Here is a 15,352-nt window from a genome sequence, read left to right as displayed (position 1 = left end):
CGCTGAGATAATGAGCGGTGAAAATCTGGTATTTTCGCTGCTCATTATCTCAGCGTAGGGGCATCGTAGGGACATGCGGTTTGTTTTATATTAACAAGGTAGGACAGCTGATCAATAATACTGCCGAAGTTGCCGTACTGATCAGGAATAGTCAAAACAAAACGGGGAAAGTTTATTAATTCGACTAATACTGCAACATGGTTTCAGCATTTCACCGTTGTACGCTCTCCTTCTTTATACGCTCTTGTCATTATCCAGGTTTACAAAACAAAAACGCTGTGTCAGAGCTGTTGGCGATGTCCTAACATTCGTGGACAATTTACGACCATGAAACTGCGCAAGTTTAGCACAGTAACGAGCAAGCTACTGCACTAAAGGGCGGATTATTTCTAGATTCCGTGCATTAAATCACGTGCCACTGTCAGGTTGAACAGGGATGCAGCATCACAATTAGACAAGTGTGGCTTGCCCATTGTTCAGGCTAATGATGTCATCATGATATCAAAGGAGATCGTCATGTTTCTAATAACAAACCTAGAGTGCAAACACGTGCGTCTGAAACGTGAGGGAATGGCTGTGATTGAGTGTAGCAGTCATGTATGTCATGTATCTATACTATAATTTGGCTAATCTTGTGTGTGTGTGTGTGTGTGTGTGTGTGTGTGTGTGTGTGTGTGTGTGTGTGTGTTTTTGTGTCTTGTTTTGTTGTCCTCCGCTTTCGCCATGATTTGTCACATGCAATCGCGGTCACTGAATATATATTCAGAATCACCACGTCTGGGAGATGGTTCTGGCTGCAGAAAAAAAATTTAAAAAGTTTAATAGTACTTAAGTCAAAAATTGAACAATGCTATTCGTATATAGATGGCAGTGCGTACAGCAGATCACATCACATCACGTGGGAGATTAGCAACTGCGTTTTGACTTGCTGCGTATGGCCTGGATTCAGAAATCGACCAGCGTCTGGGAGATGTTCTGGTCAACAAATCTATTCTGACCAATTAGTGGTTGTTTACGTCTCAGATCCCCCCCTACTGCGAGATTCGCCCACTGCTACGTCTGGCCCTGTTGACGTAGCACCCGTACTGACACAGTAGTCAAGTGGCGCAGTTAGCCTGTGGCCAGTGTTCTGTTGTACCAGTGCGTGGTTTTCCCTTTTCAGTTACATGAAATATTTAACTTTATCTGTGTCACTTACATGGAGTTTATATTTAAAGACAACATTTGCTGGTTCTACGGGTATACTTTCTGCTAGTTTTCTATAATTAATAGTGTTGATTTACTTGCAGAAAGACCGAATCACTGTGAACGACTTTCTGGATACATTGATGTCAGATCCAGGACCACAATGCTTACTGTGGCTCCCTCTATTGCACAGAATGGCCAATGTAGAGAATGGTGAGTGTGAGTACGAGTAAAACACGGGTAATGCTATCCCCCGGGCGTGGAGGGAGGTTACCGCAACGTGGCAGCACTAGTGTTAGGATAGTGTTAGGATTGGGTAATGCTATCCCCCGGGCGTGGAGGGAGGTTACCGCAACGTGGCAGCACTAGTGTTAGGATAGTGTTAGGATTAGGGTTAGGGTCAGGGTTAGGATTAGGGTTAGGGTTAGGGTTAGAGTTAGGGTTAGGGTTAGGGTTTTTGCATCATGATATCTGTCCCCACACCATAGATTAATTTTTGTGGATTTGTGGACCTATATATAGCGCTCCCCTATATATATGTTTAGTGTTATGGTTAACGTTGGAGGTATTGTAGTTAGTGTTACCGGATGATTAATGATTTTGAAGTATACGTCAACTGTATCACGTGACCCTCCCTCCACGCCCGGGGGATAGCAACACCCGTAAAACACAGGTACGTACCCTCACACAGGTAAATTAAAACAGTTGTAATTTCATACAAGATGACTAACGTTATTCACATTGTATGAAATTACAACTGTTTTAATCTCTATGTCAATGGTAGCCAGTTTATAGTCAAGGGCATAGCTATAACTTACATTGCCTTGGGGGTGGGTGGCAAAGCCGCATGGCAGGATGGAAAACGAAAATGATGTTGACGACAACAACAGCAGCAGCAACAACAACAACAGCACATACATTTGTATTGTTAGAGCTTTTATATTAGTAATCAGTAGCACAAGCAACAACAGAAATAGCACCATCATCCATTTACTACTAGCAATGTCACCAGCACCAGTAACAGAGCTACAAACCCTCTCGCCTCATGCAGTTTTCGATTTTCCACAGTATTCCATCCAGTGATGTGTGATGTGTGCCAACGTGAGTCCTTTATGGGCTTTCGTTACAAGTGCCAGCGCTGCTATAACATGCAGCTCTGTCAGGATTGCTTCTGGCGTGGAAAGATCACCGGCACCCACACCAATGACCACGAAGTGAAGGAATACTCATCCTATGTAAGTTACGCTTTCATCTTTCTTTCCCTGCTGTCTTTAGCACAACCGACGAAGTGAATTTATAGTCGCATTCGGAGAGTTTCATACATTAACCCTCACTGAGTGTCTGGTAATAATTCTGTGCGTTGGCAGTGTTATTTCCACGTTTCATTGTATCCAGACTATGCTTGGTAACAGTATATCATATTCCTCTTTCACGTGTCTTTCCCTCCTAGTACAACACGTGTAAATCACTTACTTTAGGGTTTATCTCCCCTCTGGGCCTCGATGATCACGCATTAAACCAATAAACAACACGAATCAAATCTAGGCGGCTTTTGCCATTTATTATTCTCCTTGGTAGCGCCCCTAGCAGGTTGTTACTAAAACATGGAATCCGCAATGCGGAACGCAGATTGTATACACTGTCATAAAGTACCGAAGTGTGACGTCACGTTGGCAAGACAACGTACGGGCTGGTTCTACACAAGCCACTGGCTCCATAATATTAACTGCGTGAAAATGTTGTGCGTACGTAAAACACGAGTGTGTGCGCTGCAGCCAGCGGTAAAGCATCGGTAGCAAGTCGATCTTACAATATTTAATAAATGGAAAAAAAAAAAAATTTTTGTTAATTTATTATTATTTTTCGTTGCTTTTCACTTCCATCCTTTGGAAATCTATAAAAACGGCAATAATGACTCTCAGAATGATGGTTACAATCGGGTACAAAACCTGACACGCAGTTAATGTTAGCAGAGCATATGATTGTGTAGAACCAGTAGGTTCGTTGTCATGCCACCGTGACGTCATCACTTCGGTACTCTATATCATGTTACTAAACATAGTGCTCATTGGTACTCGGAAGATGGCAGCACGGTCCAGCATGAGCACTGGGGGGTTCGTGGCGAGGCAGGAACTATTACTAGCCTGCGGTGTGGATGAGTAGAACGTGAACAATAAATGGCTATGTTTAAATTGAATTTCCGTCTTATCCTCATTGCATTCGACACTGTGTGATTCATCTTCTCATACACAATTCTCTCAAACAAACAGAACGATGCTCCTCATTATAGTAGGTAAACGTCTGACGTCACACATCACGACAAAAAAATGCAATTGCTTGTGTAACTAAAATGCCGATGAACTGCAGCCTAGCAACGGGCAGAAATTGTGTACATTCACCTTGCAAAATTTCCTATTACGTCGCAGAAATCGCCAGCCAAACAGCTCAGCCATTCTCTTAGGAAGTCATTCCGCTGCGTTCCTTCCAAGGACAAGGACATACCGAGGTTTCCCGACACACCTGAGAAGAAGCTCGACCTGTCCAATATCGTGTGAGTTTACTGCCTTATTTAATTTGACCGATCTAGAGGGTGGCGGGTATTCGTATAGACCCAGTCTCATGTTACGTACACACGACTAGGTCATGTAAGGAAGGATTAAATAAAATCTCTAAGCAACCACCAGGGTTTTATAGAGCGGAAACAATAGTTGGAGTAGAAATAATAGGGATATAGAAGGAGACAAGCACAACTGAAGGCAAGTAGGTAAGCAGACAGCCGGGCAGGTGGGCAGACAGGCAGGAAGGATAGCAGGCAGGTAGGCAGACTGACAGGCTGACAGACAAACAGACAGACAGAGAGGGAGAGAGAGGAGAGAGAGAGAGAGAGAGAGAGAGAGAGAGAGAGAGAGTAGAGAGAGGGGGGGAGAGAAAAAAGAGAATGAGCCCAGCATGAAATATTACTATATTGTGTGCTGTGTGTTGTGCACGTGTTGCTAGCTGAGTATAGATTCACTGTAGTACGATAGATAGATATGACTTATCTGCCCATCATTAATGAACAAACGCAATAGTAACTTGCAACGAGGATCAACGGATGACCGAAGACGACAATTTAATGACGTCACACAATTACATGTACAATACACAAGAAGCGATAGCGAATACAAAAATACATGCGTGATATTTTTTCAAGAATACGGTCAGTGTTAGGGGAACTGTGAAGATAACCCGAAACTTACAGTTAATTTAAGAAAGACTTATAGAATACCAAGTGGAGAACCGCTAAGATGCATTTACCTGATGGCTTACAAAACAAAAGATCAATATGAACCACTTAGCTGCCACACTACGATGATTGTATATAGACAAATATACGGCTACTCGAGAAATAGTCCGTCCAGATTACATAAACTCAAAATGACTCAAAGGCCATCACTGGGCAACTACTCAGTTACGGGATTTATCTCCCACCACAATGCACATATGCTAGCCACTAAATTCATGTCTCTGAATCTATGGGTGCCGACGATTTAGTTGACTCTCGGTGGTGTTTAACAGACGCTTCACTACTTCATCACTGTCTCCTTGACTCACTCAGAAAGTCAGCTCTTTCCGGCATGGCTCTAGCTCGGGAAAGGTCTAGAGATACTTCAGGGATATCAGGGCTTACACTCGTGGGGTTCCGCAAGGGCGATGACACTCACTTGCACCGATCCGATCGTTTTCTCTCATCGTCGTCATCATGTTCGCGATAGTGATGCCAGATTCGAATCATCATTTTGAAGCTGGCCACCTTATAACACTCTGACCTTTTACCCATACGCTGCCTGGTTGGACCTACAATTTTCGTGATGTTCACATTTTCCATCGAATGCAACGAAAGGTATTCTGTTCCCGCGCACTGATTTATTCGATCGCAATGCAGAGAGCGAGTCTCCAACTGCTGTGGCTTGGAATACTGAAGGGGAGCTCTGGAGCCTTGGATCCTGACTATTTATGGTTAGTGATCTGGCTCAGTGCTGCGTTCGATTCAGGTCTGAGCTCAACTGAATCTAGACGTTGAGAACTATCCTCTTTACAACATTCGCTGAGAACCCTGCTACGTAATTCTAGAATTCAATCGAGCTGTGCCGGTGAGAGTTTAGGGATGGAGACAGTCGGAAATGTGGATCTACGCATAGTTGTTATTTGTAGCCTCCTGTATCGCCTCTCTCTACTGGATTTTTGTTTTTTTCTTCACGCGTCCACATCGACGGTTATACGATAGCGTGAGTAGTCGTCGTTATGTAGGGACACAAATCCTGGAGACGGATCTGTCATTATACGCTGGGACCATCTAGAGGGGTAGCTCAATACAAGCCTGGTAGGAGTGCGTTCCGCAAGTTTCTTTCTCGTCCTCTACCACCATTGTTGTGAAGAGAACACACTCCGACCACCAAAATGATTGTGTTCACGCTTTAACACATGGCGGCAAATGAAGAGTACCGACCGATTGGCGGTCACATTCGCTTTGCCCTCTGTTGGCACGTCACTTTGAGAGCCGCACAGTTGACAACTGAGATCTATGCTCCAGCTTTGTCCCATGTCCAGAGCATAGAAGACGATGACCACGTCATTTTAGTTGATAATTGAAGTATGTTCGTAGCTTTATATGCCAGAGACATCAATCCTCTGCCAAACACTTCGAGGCTACGACGATACGGTCATGATTGGCATGAAAGTGTCTGGCGTTTACAACGAGTAACCGGCACGAGAGATGTATGCCAACCTGAAGATAACGCTTAGAGTCTCTGAGTTAGGACTTTTGGCCGTCGTGTACCCTGTTTTCAAGTGGCATGTGTCCTGCGTAGATCTGACATTTCGGACTGATTGCAACCATGCATTACTGGTAATGCGTTTTTGCATCACCATCGACAAATTCCCTAAACGAGACTGCTCTGACAACAGAGTCTCATCAGTGTGACGACGTGCAGATCTGCCGTTGGTTTTCCAATCTGCGGGTGCGATGGCAAAATCAGATTGCAGATGAGCCGGACCACGTGTCTTATAGCCAATGGTACGGTGGCGGTTGACAGGGAATGTGGAGACACGTGGACTCGCGAAAACTCTCCCGACATGCTTTCTGTTGTTGTACGCATGCTTCGTCGTCAACACCAGGTATTCGACACACTGCGATGATTTACGAGAGCAAATGCTTTATGGAAGCAGCATGGGAGCGCTTCTATTTCGCAGGAGCCACACAGCCTGGTTTTTCCGCTGCTTGGCGAAAGATCTGCGAGGGTGTTTTGTTGTTACGAGTACGTATAACGTACGCCTAGGACCACCTTGCGCAATGCGCCGTCTGTGCAATCCAAAGGTTGTCATGTTCCTGGAGGCGCATTGACGGCTGTGAAGCAATGCATCTGAGCGCCGCGGAATGACGCGAGTAATGCTCGGTCCCTTGCGTCTTTGAAATCGCGTCCGGCAACAGCACCATCAGGGGACCAGAATATGCATCTTTGACAACGCGCGCAGAACCTTGTAGCCCAATGAAGGATCTCAATGACTAACCGTCACTGGGGGTTGCATCGTCGATAGAGCGCGATTCGGTGAGACTGGCCGTGCGTGCCCTGCATCCATATCAGCCGAGAATGGTCGTCTCTGGGGGCGATCCGCGTCTTGGATGCGACAAGTGGAGATCGCATTTGTCAAGCGCCGCCAACACTTCTCCAATTGAACAACAGCTCCTCTGGGTTTCCCACAGTATAGGTCGTCTGCCGATTATCTACTACTTCCTCTGTACAGTCCCAAATTACCTACACATGTTCTTCAGTGCGGTTTCGGCCCGGATAACCCATGGCGATCTACGTACACTTCACGCGCCGAATGGCGTGGGACGATGCGCTACTCATCGTTTCCTGTGTACGCGCGATTTGTAGAATGTTGGTCATCAGTCAGCAAGAACTTCACTGTCTTCTGCGTAGTTGTGGATCCACATCGGGCATGGAGTGAGGGGTCGCAGTTGCTATAACGGCAACGTCGTGAAGCTTACCAAACGGTATCTCCGTTTGTTTTCTTTATGATAATGAGGGTTTCGTATTGACGTTGACACACGTTCTTCAGCGCGAACACGCCTAGGCCTCCACTCATCAAACTTGTATTGCAAACTGACGAGTAGATTCTTGAAATGAGGTACCCTCCCTTGCGCTTGGTGGGCGTTGGACGGGCCATATTACATGGCTTGAAAGGCCCTACGTCGCCGTTACCCGACTGTGGATTCAAAGAAGGTGGTGAATTCACAAAGTGAGGTTGAATCTCTCAGGACGTTCGTGTAGAATTATTGTCAGGTCACGTTCGCAGGGTTGCTGAAAACAGTGTGATGCCTGTGCTTCACCCTTGAAGACGCTGCTACGGCGTGTACTAATTCCTCCCTAGAACAAAAGTTCACGGCCATACATAGTTATGCTCATTGCGCCTCAATGTGTGGGCGGTATTGCGAAAGGTTGGTATACTACTCTCCGATACGCTTGTAACCAAGTTGGGAGGCCCTCCCTTGCGTGGACCGGGTCGCGGACTTGGGCCGATCGCAACACTCACATCCTTTTCAGCAATTCTTCGGGTAGCTTGAAACTCTGCGACTACCTGCAATACTACTGTGGGTGTTGACTTAACCATGCGTGTCTCACAATGTTTGTGTGCGAACGTCGTCGTGCATGTGATATCGTACTTGATCCATTCTGCTATATGACCTGGTGTTTGAGGCCGATAAGCGATGTCGTCACTTCCATGAACGGGATTCCGCTAGTATGTCCGTCTCAAGGTTTCAACTTACAAAGCCTTCAAAGTGCTATTCGTCCCATGACAGGTTGAAAGCGGTCTCGCCTTAACTTGTAGAGTTGATAATCATCCGCTTGGTGCAGGATGAGTAGTCTCTGTAATTGGTACGTTTATGTTGTGTCACGAACGCCCCCCCATGATTCATGTTTGCCGTGCACCACTGCGATAGTGACGGACAGCGTTATGCCAGTAGAACGCGTCTTTTACGGCCGATTGCAGAATCTGCACTCTATTAACGGCATGGGTAGTGTCGTCATGTTGGGTCTACTGTTCATCACCATTCTGTTCTCCTGCATGCGTCGAAGCAAGAGACTCGTCTCGCTATATTATACTTGAAATCGTGCTGTGGCAAGTTGTGCACTTGTAAGAAAGTGCTTGTGTGGCGATTTTGAAGCTTTGCATAAGGGCATACCTTGTTTTCGCTAGTTGGTACTTCCGACTGTGCGTAGGGTTAGCTTGGGTAGCTTCATACGCTGCTCGCATGGCTCTGCATCCTAAGATGTCGAGCTCCTCCAGGAGGAGTCTATGCTTGGACACCTCGGGTTTTATTGACGCAAAAGGGTGGTGGTATCTTGTACCATCTTTGTTTGACAAGCTTGGGAAAGCTCGGACTATCAATCACCATGTCGACAAAAAAAAGATGTTCTCCCAAAGATGGGTGAGTTCTCCTCCTCCGTTATCTCCATGTTGGTGGGTCGGCTGAATCATGCAGTAGTATGTGATCTTCTGCAAATGCATATTCGCTGGTAGAGTCCTCGGGTCTCTCATTAGGTTCGAGGCGAAGGACCCAAATCAATAAATGTGCCCAGTAGACTGGAACCCAAAGTGAAGGCGAATTGCTTGCCAGATACAATCCATTAAGTAGAATTCCTCACGATAGAGTTACGGGCGTTATGGGCAATAATTAGCGACTTGGCCTAAATTAGCTCTAGTATTGTCACCTTTTGCTCCCGTGTGCGGCGTCAGTCAGACGAGTCACCGTGTTCTCAACCCCTCTGTGCGGATCCACTCTTTCTCCTCCCCCATTTGCAAACGTGTTCAAGGCAGGAGAAGTTTCGGTCCAAGGACAATGTGTACACCAAATTTTGTCCTCACAGTTCTCACGAGTTAACCGTTTCCACCTTCGTTAAACAACCAACTGTTCGCGTGCTTCTGGCCCGCGTCGCACTTTCGTATCAATCGAACAGCTCACGGTTTGATCAAGTATTTCCTGTATCCAAAGGGAACTCTGGCGATTTTGCTTGCGGAATTGTAACACAACTATTTCACCATGTTTTTAATGAGTATGGTTACGATAACGCTGCACCCACGCAATATTAAAGTGAACACACCACCGAAAATAAGTAAAACTTGCAAGCGAGAGATCAGCCGTATGACGAAGACGCAAGTTTAATGACGTCACACAATACATGTACACAATACACAAGAAGCCGATAGGCGATAACACAATACACTGGCGATGGAACAAAGTTCAATTATTGGAGTATAGTTTCACAATTCCGACCTCATACTGTGATAAGAGAACTGTTGAAGTCAAACACGGCTGAAATGTTTGTATACTCGTAAACATATAGTGTAACATACTTTATGCATATCTTATAGATATGTCTCTGAGATTGTACAATAACAGTATGAATTTAATAGGGTTCTACTTTGGCAAGCTACTTTGAATGCCATTGTTTGAAGTTTTCATGTTCATGTATGCTTCGTATAATGTTGGATGCGCGTGTTATGTTTTGCAGGCCGGCTACACCTACACCGGTGCATAACGGTTTTCCCATGCAGGACCGTGCTCTTAACAAATCAGTCGATGTGTCGTCACTAGATGGCTCTGGCTCTGCATCCAGAAGGTAGGTGCAATATAGATCAATATAGGTGGTGAACAACAGTGGGTGTTGCTATCCCCCGGGCGTGGAGGGAGGTCACGTGATAACGTTGACGATGACGTTCAAAACGTTAAACCTAACGGTAACCCTCACTACAACACCACCAACACTAACCCTCACACTAAATATATATGTAATCGCCGCGCTATATATAGGCATTGTGATCCACAAAAATTAATCTATGGTGTGGGGACAGATATCATGATGCAAAAACCCTAACCCTAACCCTAACCCTAACCCTAATCCCAACACTAGTGCTGCCACGTTGCGGTCACCTCCCTCCACGCCCGGTGGATAGCATTACCCAACAACAGTAGAGGGCGTCCATAGGCAGCAGGCCTGAATAAGCATCGAACAGAAATTAATTAAAAATACTCACACTGTTATTTCGCTTACACATTAACATGCACTTTATTCATGTTAAATAACTACAGATTCATTAGTAGTGACACCTGGTGGACAATAAAAGCACACGTTAGCCAGTCGTTTGCCACCCAATAATAGAAATCACTGACAGACACAAGAAATGACAAAATTATGTACGCATCTGCGACATAACAAAATCGTAATGTCTTCATATCGATCTCTCTCCCTCTCTGTGTACAACATCATTTATATCGTTCCATAACTTCACTGGAATCACGGCACACGGAGCGTCAAACGAAACTAACATTTTGAGTCCCGGAACGTGACTAGTGACTTAACTATTCCAGTCATTACACTACATGAGAAGTTGATACAACATAAACACTATATAAACACATGCTTACAAACTAACACAAACGCTCGCCTTTTCAGTCGTGCTTACCAAGTCCTTCCACTCCTGATCCCGATTTTACACAGCTCCGTTCCCCTTGTCTCCTACAGCCGAAGTGAGCTTTGCGCGCGAATCAGGGAGCTCATTCCCGCCCGCGTGTATTTTTACCGTACCGCTAATGCGTAAAATCGCCAGCACACCATAGACGGTATTTGGTACTATGACACGCGTATATAAGATAGCCGAGTCGGTTTCGAGTTAGTGTTAGGGGTAGGGTTGGGGTTAGGATTAGGGTTAGGGATATGGGTGACTGTTTGTATTTTTAGGGATAGGGTGACTGTTTGTACTTGTGTGTGGCTGCAGCGCATGCGTAGTGTAGGACGTTTACGCATTAGCGGTACGGAAAAAATAGACGCTTCCCGCCCGTGACAATCACGTGCTGCCACCTATCGACGGCAAGCATACCCGATTCCCAACCGGTTACATATATATAAAATATTATAATATAATTATAAATATATATTCATTGTTTTTCTTTAGCATTTGATGCTCATTTTCGTGATTATATTGTAATCATATGTTTATCAGTGCATCAGTGCACAAATCTTTGTTCATAGAATTGTTTTTCCAAAAACCATAATACCACTCAATACAATCATATACATTGTAATGCCTTTATTCTTGACACCACCAGTAAACGCAAATTATTGTCACCGAATACAAATTATATTACAATATACGAACAAAATAAAATCGTTCAAGTTTAGAAATACAAATTACTGCTAGTACATCAACGGTAGGTGTCAGCACTATACAATAGCTCTGACACATAACCAATGTATGATTGGGTTGAGTATAAATATCAGTTCAGGCCCATGTTTTACAGCAGTGTAGTTAGTAATGATGCGACACGTTTCATATTACTGTAAGAAACACTATAAAGAATATTGATTAAAGTAAAAATTTTCGAATTTAAACTATGCTGAATATCAGATTGTATGATCTGGGGAAAACATTTTATAAAAATGTTTAATAAAATTGTCGATACTCGTTTGCTAATAACTCTGGTGCTAGCAGATGTTATTCCCAAAATGTTATTGCCAAGTTGTGGTAATCGCGACCTTCAGCATGCGAGACGAGCACTCTACCATTCATCCACGCTGAGGTTGTGATGAAGAAATGGTATTTAGCTAGGATTACAAAATTGCTTCTGGATATACAGCACTGTTATGAAACCAGCTAACACCTGAGATCAAAGGCGAAGCCATTTCTGGCGTAACGCACTGCCAGTGAACGTACATGCGCGCTATCGCAGAACATGCCAAATGAAATGCAGAATCCCAACATTCTTGCGTTGAGATATTAGTTTTTAGTGTAGACTTTTAAATGTGCTGAGTACACCCTCAGGATGATAAACTAACAGCAAGTTTGGGGGTCCGAAATCAATAAATGGCGGAATGCATAGACAAAGTTAGTTTTTTTAGTAGTATTGATATATGCACATACAACTGTGGGCGATCACACTGCAGTGGAGTTTATCGTTTATTACAACGTTACGGTTGTTATGATTATAGGTATAGTTAGCTCCTGCTACAGTGTATATAGCACACTGATGTACATCCTACCATCTATGATGAATGAGTACACACCATAAAACGCGTCGATGTCAATTGGCCACAAGACCAGAGTGTCCTAATATGAGAGTAATATTATGCGCATCATAAAACGCGCTCACGCACACATACACGCACATGCACACACACAGACGCACACGCGCACACAGCGAGAGAGAAAGAGAGCGTGTGTATGAGAGAGCTAGACATATAATAGAGCTGAAATAGAGATAAAGATAGAGATAGAGATCGCGACAGAGATAGATATAGTGATAGCGATAGAGATATACACTATGCTCTGTTATGTTGTGTCGTGTCGACGGTGTCGTGTCATGTCGTGACGTGCCGTGTTATATTTTTTGGTATTCATGTGTGTTGCGTTGTGCTTTGGTGATGTCATGTGAGGTCGGGTCGTGTTACATTGTGTCGCCACAGGTCAGCTAAGGTCATCTTGTGCTGATCAGGTTGGGCCGTTTCGTACCAAGCCACGGTATATTGTGTCAGGTGAGGTGAGGTCAGGTCAGGTCAACGCTTTTTCAAGCAATCATATTGTCACGGCACCGATTGTAACGCATCTGGTACCATCAGTCGTAGAAAACAAACAATAATCAAGACCAACAGAGTGTAAAGCTGGGTTATGGAAAAGTCGACGAGTTGATAAACATTTCAACGTCCTATCAATCTTTCTATCAGATGTTCAAAGTGTTTACGTTATTATGTCGACCGCGAGTCGGCAAACGTTTCAACATTTCAACATTAGGTCACCGGCTCATTTGTGACAAAAATCGATGAAATCTCGAGTGCGGCGTGCGCTCTCGGTTCAATATGTATATGTACATGTATTCGGTGTACGTGCACAGGCACGCACGTGTACGTGCACACGCACGCACGCACGCACGCACGCACATGTACGTGCACACGCACGCACGCCCGCACACACGCACGCACGCAGGTGTACGTGCACACGCACGCACGAACGAACGTGAACGTGCGCACGGACGCACGCACGCACGTGTACGCGCACGCACGTGTACGCGCACGCACACGCACGTACGCCCGCAGGTGTACGTGCACACGCACGTACGCACGCACGTGTACGTGCACACATGAAGACTGTAGCATTCCAACGACACAGATGCATGCGTATGTGTACTGTACGGTCGAAATAGGAAATGTTTTTCACGAATGGCCTAACCCGGAAGAATTGGTGGCAAGGTTCGCGCATGCGCAGACTGTAATTACGAACTGGCTTATTATACCCCCGCCAAGGAAGTTAGGGGAAGGGGGGGGGGGGGGGGGGGGGGGTATACTGGAATCATCCTGTCTGTCTGTCTGTCTGTCTGTCTTACACCAGCCTTTCGCGCAGATCTCCTTGAAAAGTACTGGACTGATTTCAACCATATTTGGTACACGTCATCAGTACCCAAGGTAGTTGTCGACCTGGGATGGATTTTGTGGGTCCGACATTTTCGGAACGCCGCCGCCTTAATTCGTGCCAGCTGTTTGCCAAACGATCGTCCCCTTCAGATAAGTGCACATAACGGCCATGTTCTTATATGTGACATGCTCCTGCCATCTGTTTGTTGATTTCATATGTACCTGCCCAGCCACTACTGCGTCATAAGTGTCTATAGTAACCAGCCGTATACAGCCACAGGCCCTGCGACGTTCGTTCATTAATACCACCTGCTTTGCCATACAATTGCCGCGCTTCCAGATGAGCGTCACCAGTCATGCTCTCACATATCGCAGGCACCATAACAGCTGGAAGCGGCGGGGGGGGGATATTATTAGTCCCTCTTTGGGACAATCATTCTAGTTGGCGCGAGTGTACATGTGGTGCCAATAGCAAAAACACGCTCTCCTCTTGGATGGAGGGACGTGACCCCCTGATTGCGATTATCAGAGTCGCTGAGTAGCAAATACTTGATCAACTCGCTGACCAAAAGTTGGCAAAATAACACATGTTATAATTTCTCAACTTTTCTGTTTACTCTGCCGACTTTCGGTAGACATGTTGAAGAGTTGATCAATTCATTCAACTTTTCACCAGAATGTTAATAGTGTAATCCCAGCACATAATAGTAGTAGGCCTCCGTCGGTCGAGAGTCGACCATGGATGATGCGCCCTAGATGTTTGTTGTGCTACAGCTTCGGCTATGGCTGATGAGACCTATGCGGAAATGGCAGTCTCTGCCGCAACGGCCACATATATGATTTGTCTCTGGGGGGCAGTTTGCGGTGTTACGTCGAGCCCTTTTCTCATCGGCCAGACCCAGGAGCCTTTCTTCACCCTCCCTAAGCTGCTGATGGAGAATGCCTCGCCCTCAAGTGCGGTCATCTGCTGCTTCCTCCCATTACTCAGTGTTGATGTCCAGTGCTCTCATCTCGCGCTTGCAGACATCCTTGTGTCGCAGCTGGGGGCGGACAACAGTCCTCTTCCCGGATGCAAGTTCACGATAGAGGATGCGGCCATCCTCCATCCAATTGACGTGGCCAATCCAGCGCAGCCTGCGTTGTCTGAACATCGTATATATGGTGGGGAGTTTTGCACCGTAGAAGACTTCCGTGTTTTGCACTTTTATCTCTCCAGGAGATCCCGAGGGTGCGACGAAGGCAGCGCATATAGAAGCTGTTCAACGTCTTCTCTTGTTTGGAATATGATGTTCAGTTCTCACTTCCATAGAGAAGAGTGCTGACAATGCAGGCGTTGTACACCGCTGTCTTGGTACGAGCCTAAGCCTAACCCTAACTCCAACCCTGACCCTGACCCTGACCCTAACCCTAACTAAAGCAATAAGCCAGTTCGTAGTTAGCCAAGGGGTTGTATGACGTCACAGGTCACCGGGTCATTTGTGACAAAAATCGATGAATTCTTGAGCGTGCGTGCGTGTACACATACACATGCGTGCGTGCGTGCGTGTGTGAGTGCGTGTGCACGTACACGTGCTTGTGTGCGTACGTGTGCACTTACACATGCGTGCGTGCGTGTGCACGTACACGTGCGTGTGTGCGTACGTGTGCACTTACACATGCGTGCGTGCGTGTGCACGTACACGTGCGTGTGTGCGTACGTGTGCACTTACACATGCGTG

The 15,352-nt window shown here is 45.7% G+C and overlaps 1 protein-coding gene across 1 annotated transcript; it reads left to right on the top strand.

The window, feature by feature from the left end:
- Positions 1–327: 327 nt before the first annotated feature.
- On the top strand, positions 328–14,786 carry LOC106815770 (dystrobrevin alpha-like; the record flags this gene model as incomplete). The annotated part of the gene is made up of 9 exons (XM_014820277.1): positions 328–351; positions 481–597; positions 1,290–1,398; positions 2,254–2,420; positions 3,612–3,736; positions 9,744–9,851; positions 10,755–10,759; positions 12,693–12,761; positions 14,658–14,786. Coding segments are annotated over exons 1-9 (853 nt in total), but the record flags the coding sequence as incomplete, so codon positions are not given.
- Between the last annotated feature and the right edge of the window lie 566 nt (positions 14,787–15,352).

Source organism: Priapulus caudatus, unplaced genomic scaffold (genome assembly GCF_000485595.1).
Source record: "Priapulus caudatus unplaced genomic scaffold, Priapulus_caudatus-5.0.1 Scaffold1197, whole genome shotgun sequence".
Lineage (NCBI taxonomy): Eukaryota > Metazoa > Priapulida > Priapulimorpha > Priapulimorphida > Priapulidae > Priapulus > Priapulus caudatus.
Note: the sequence above shows the minus strand (reverse complement) of the source record. Positions and strands in the feature narration are given on the sequence as shown.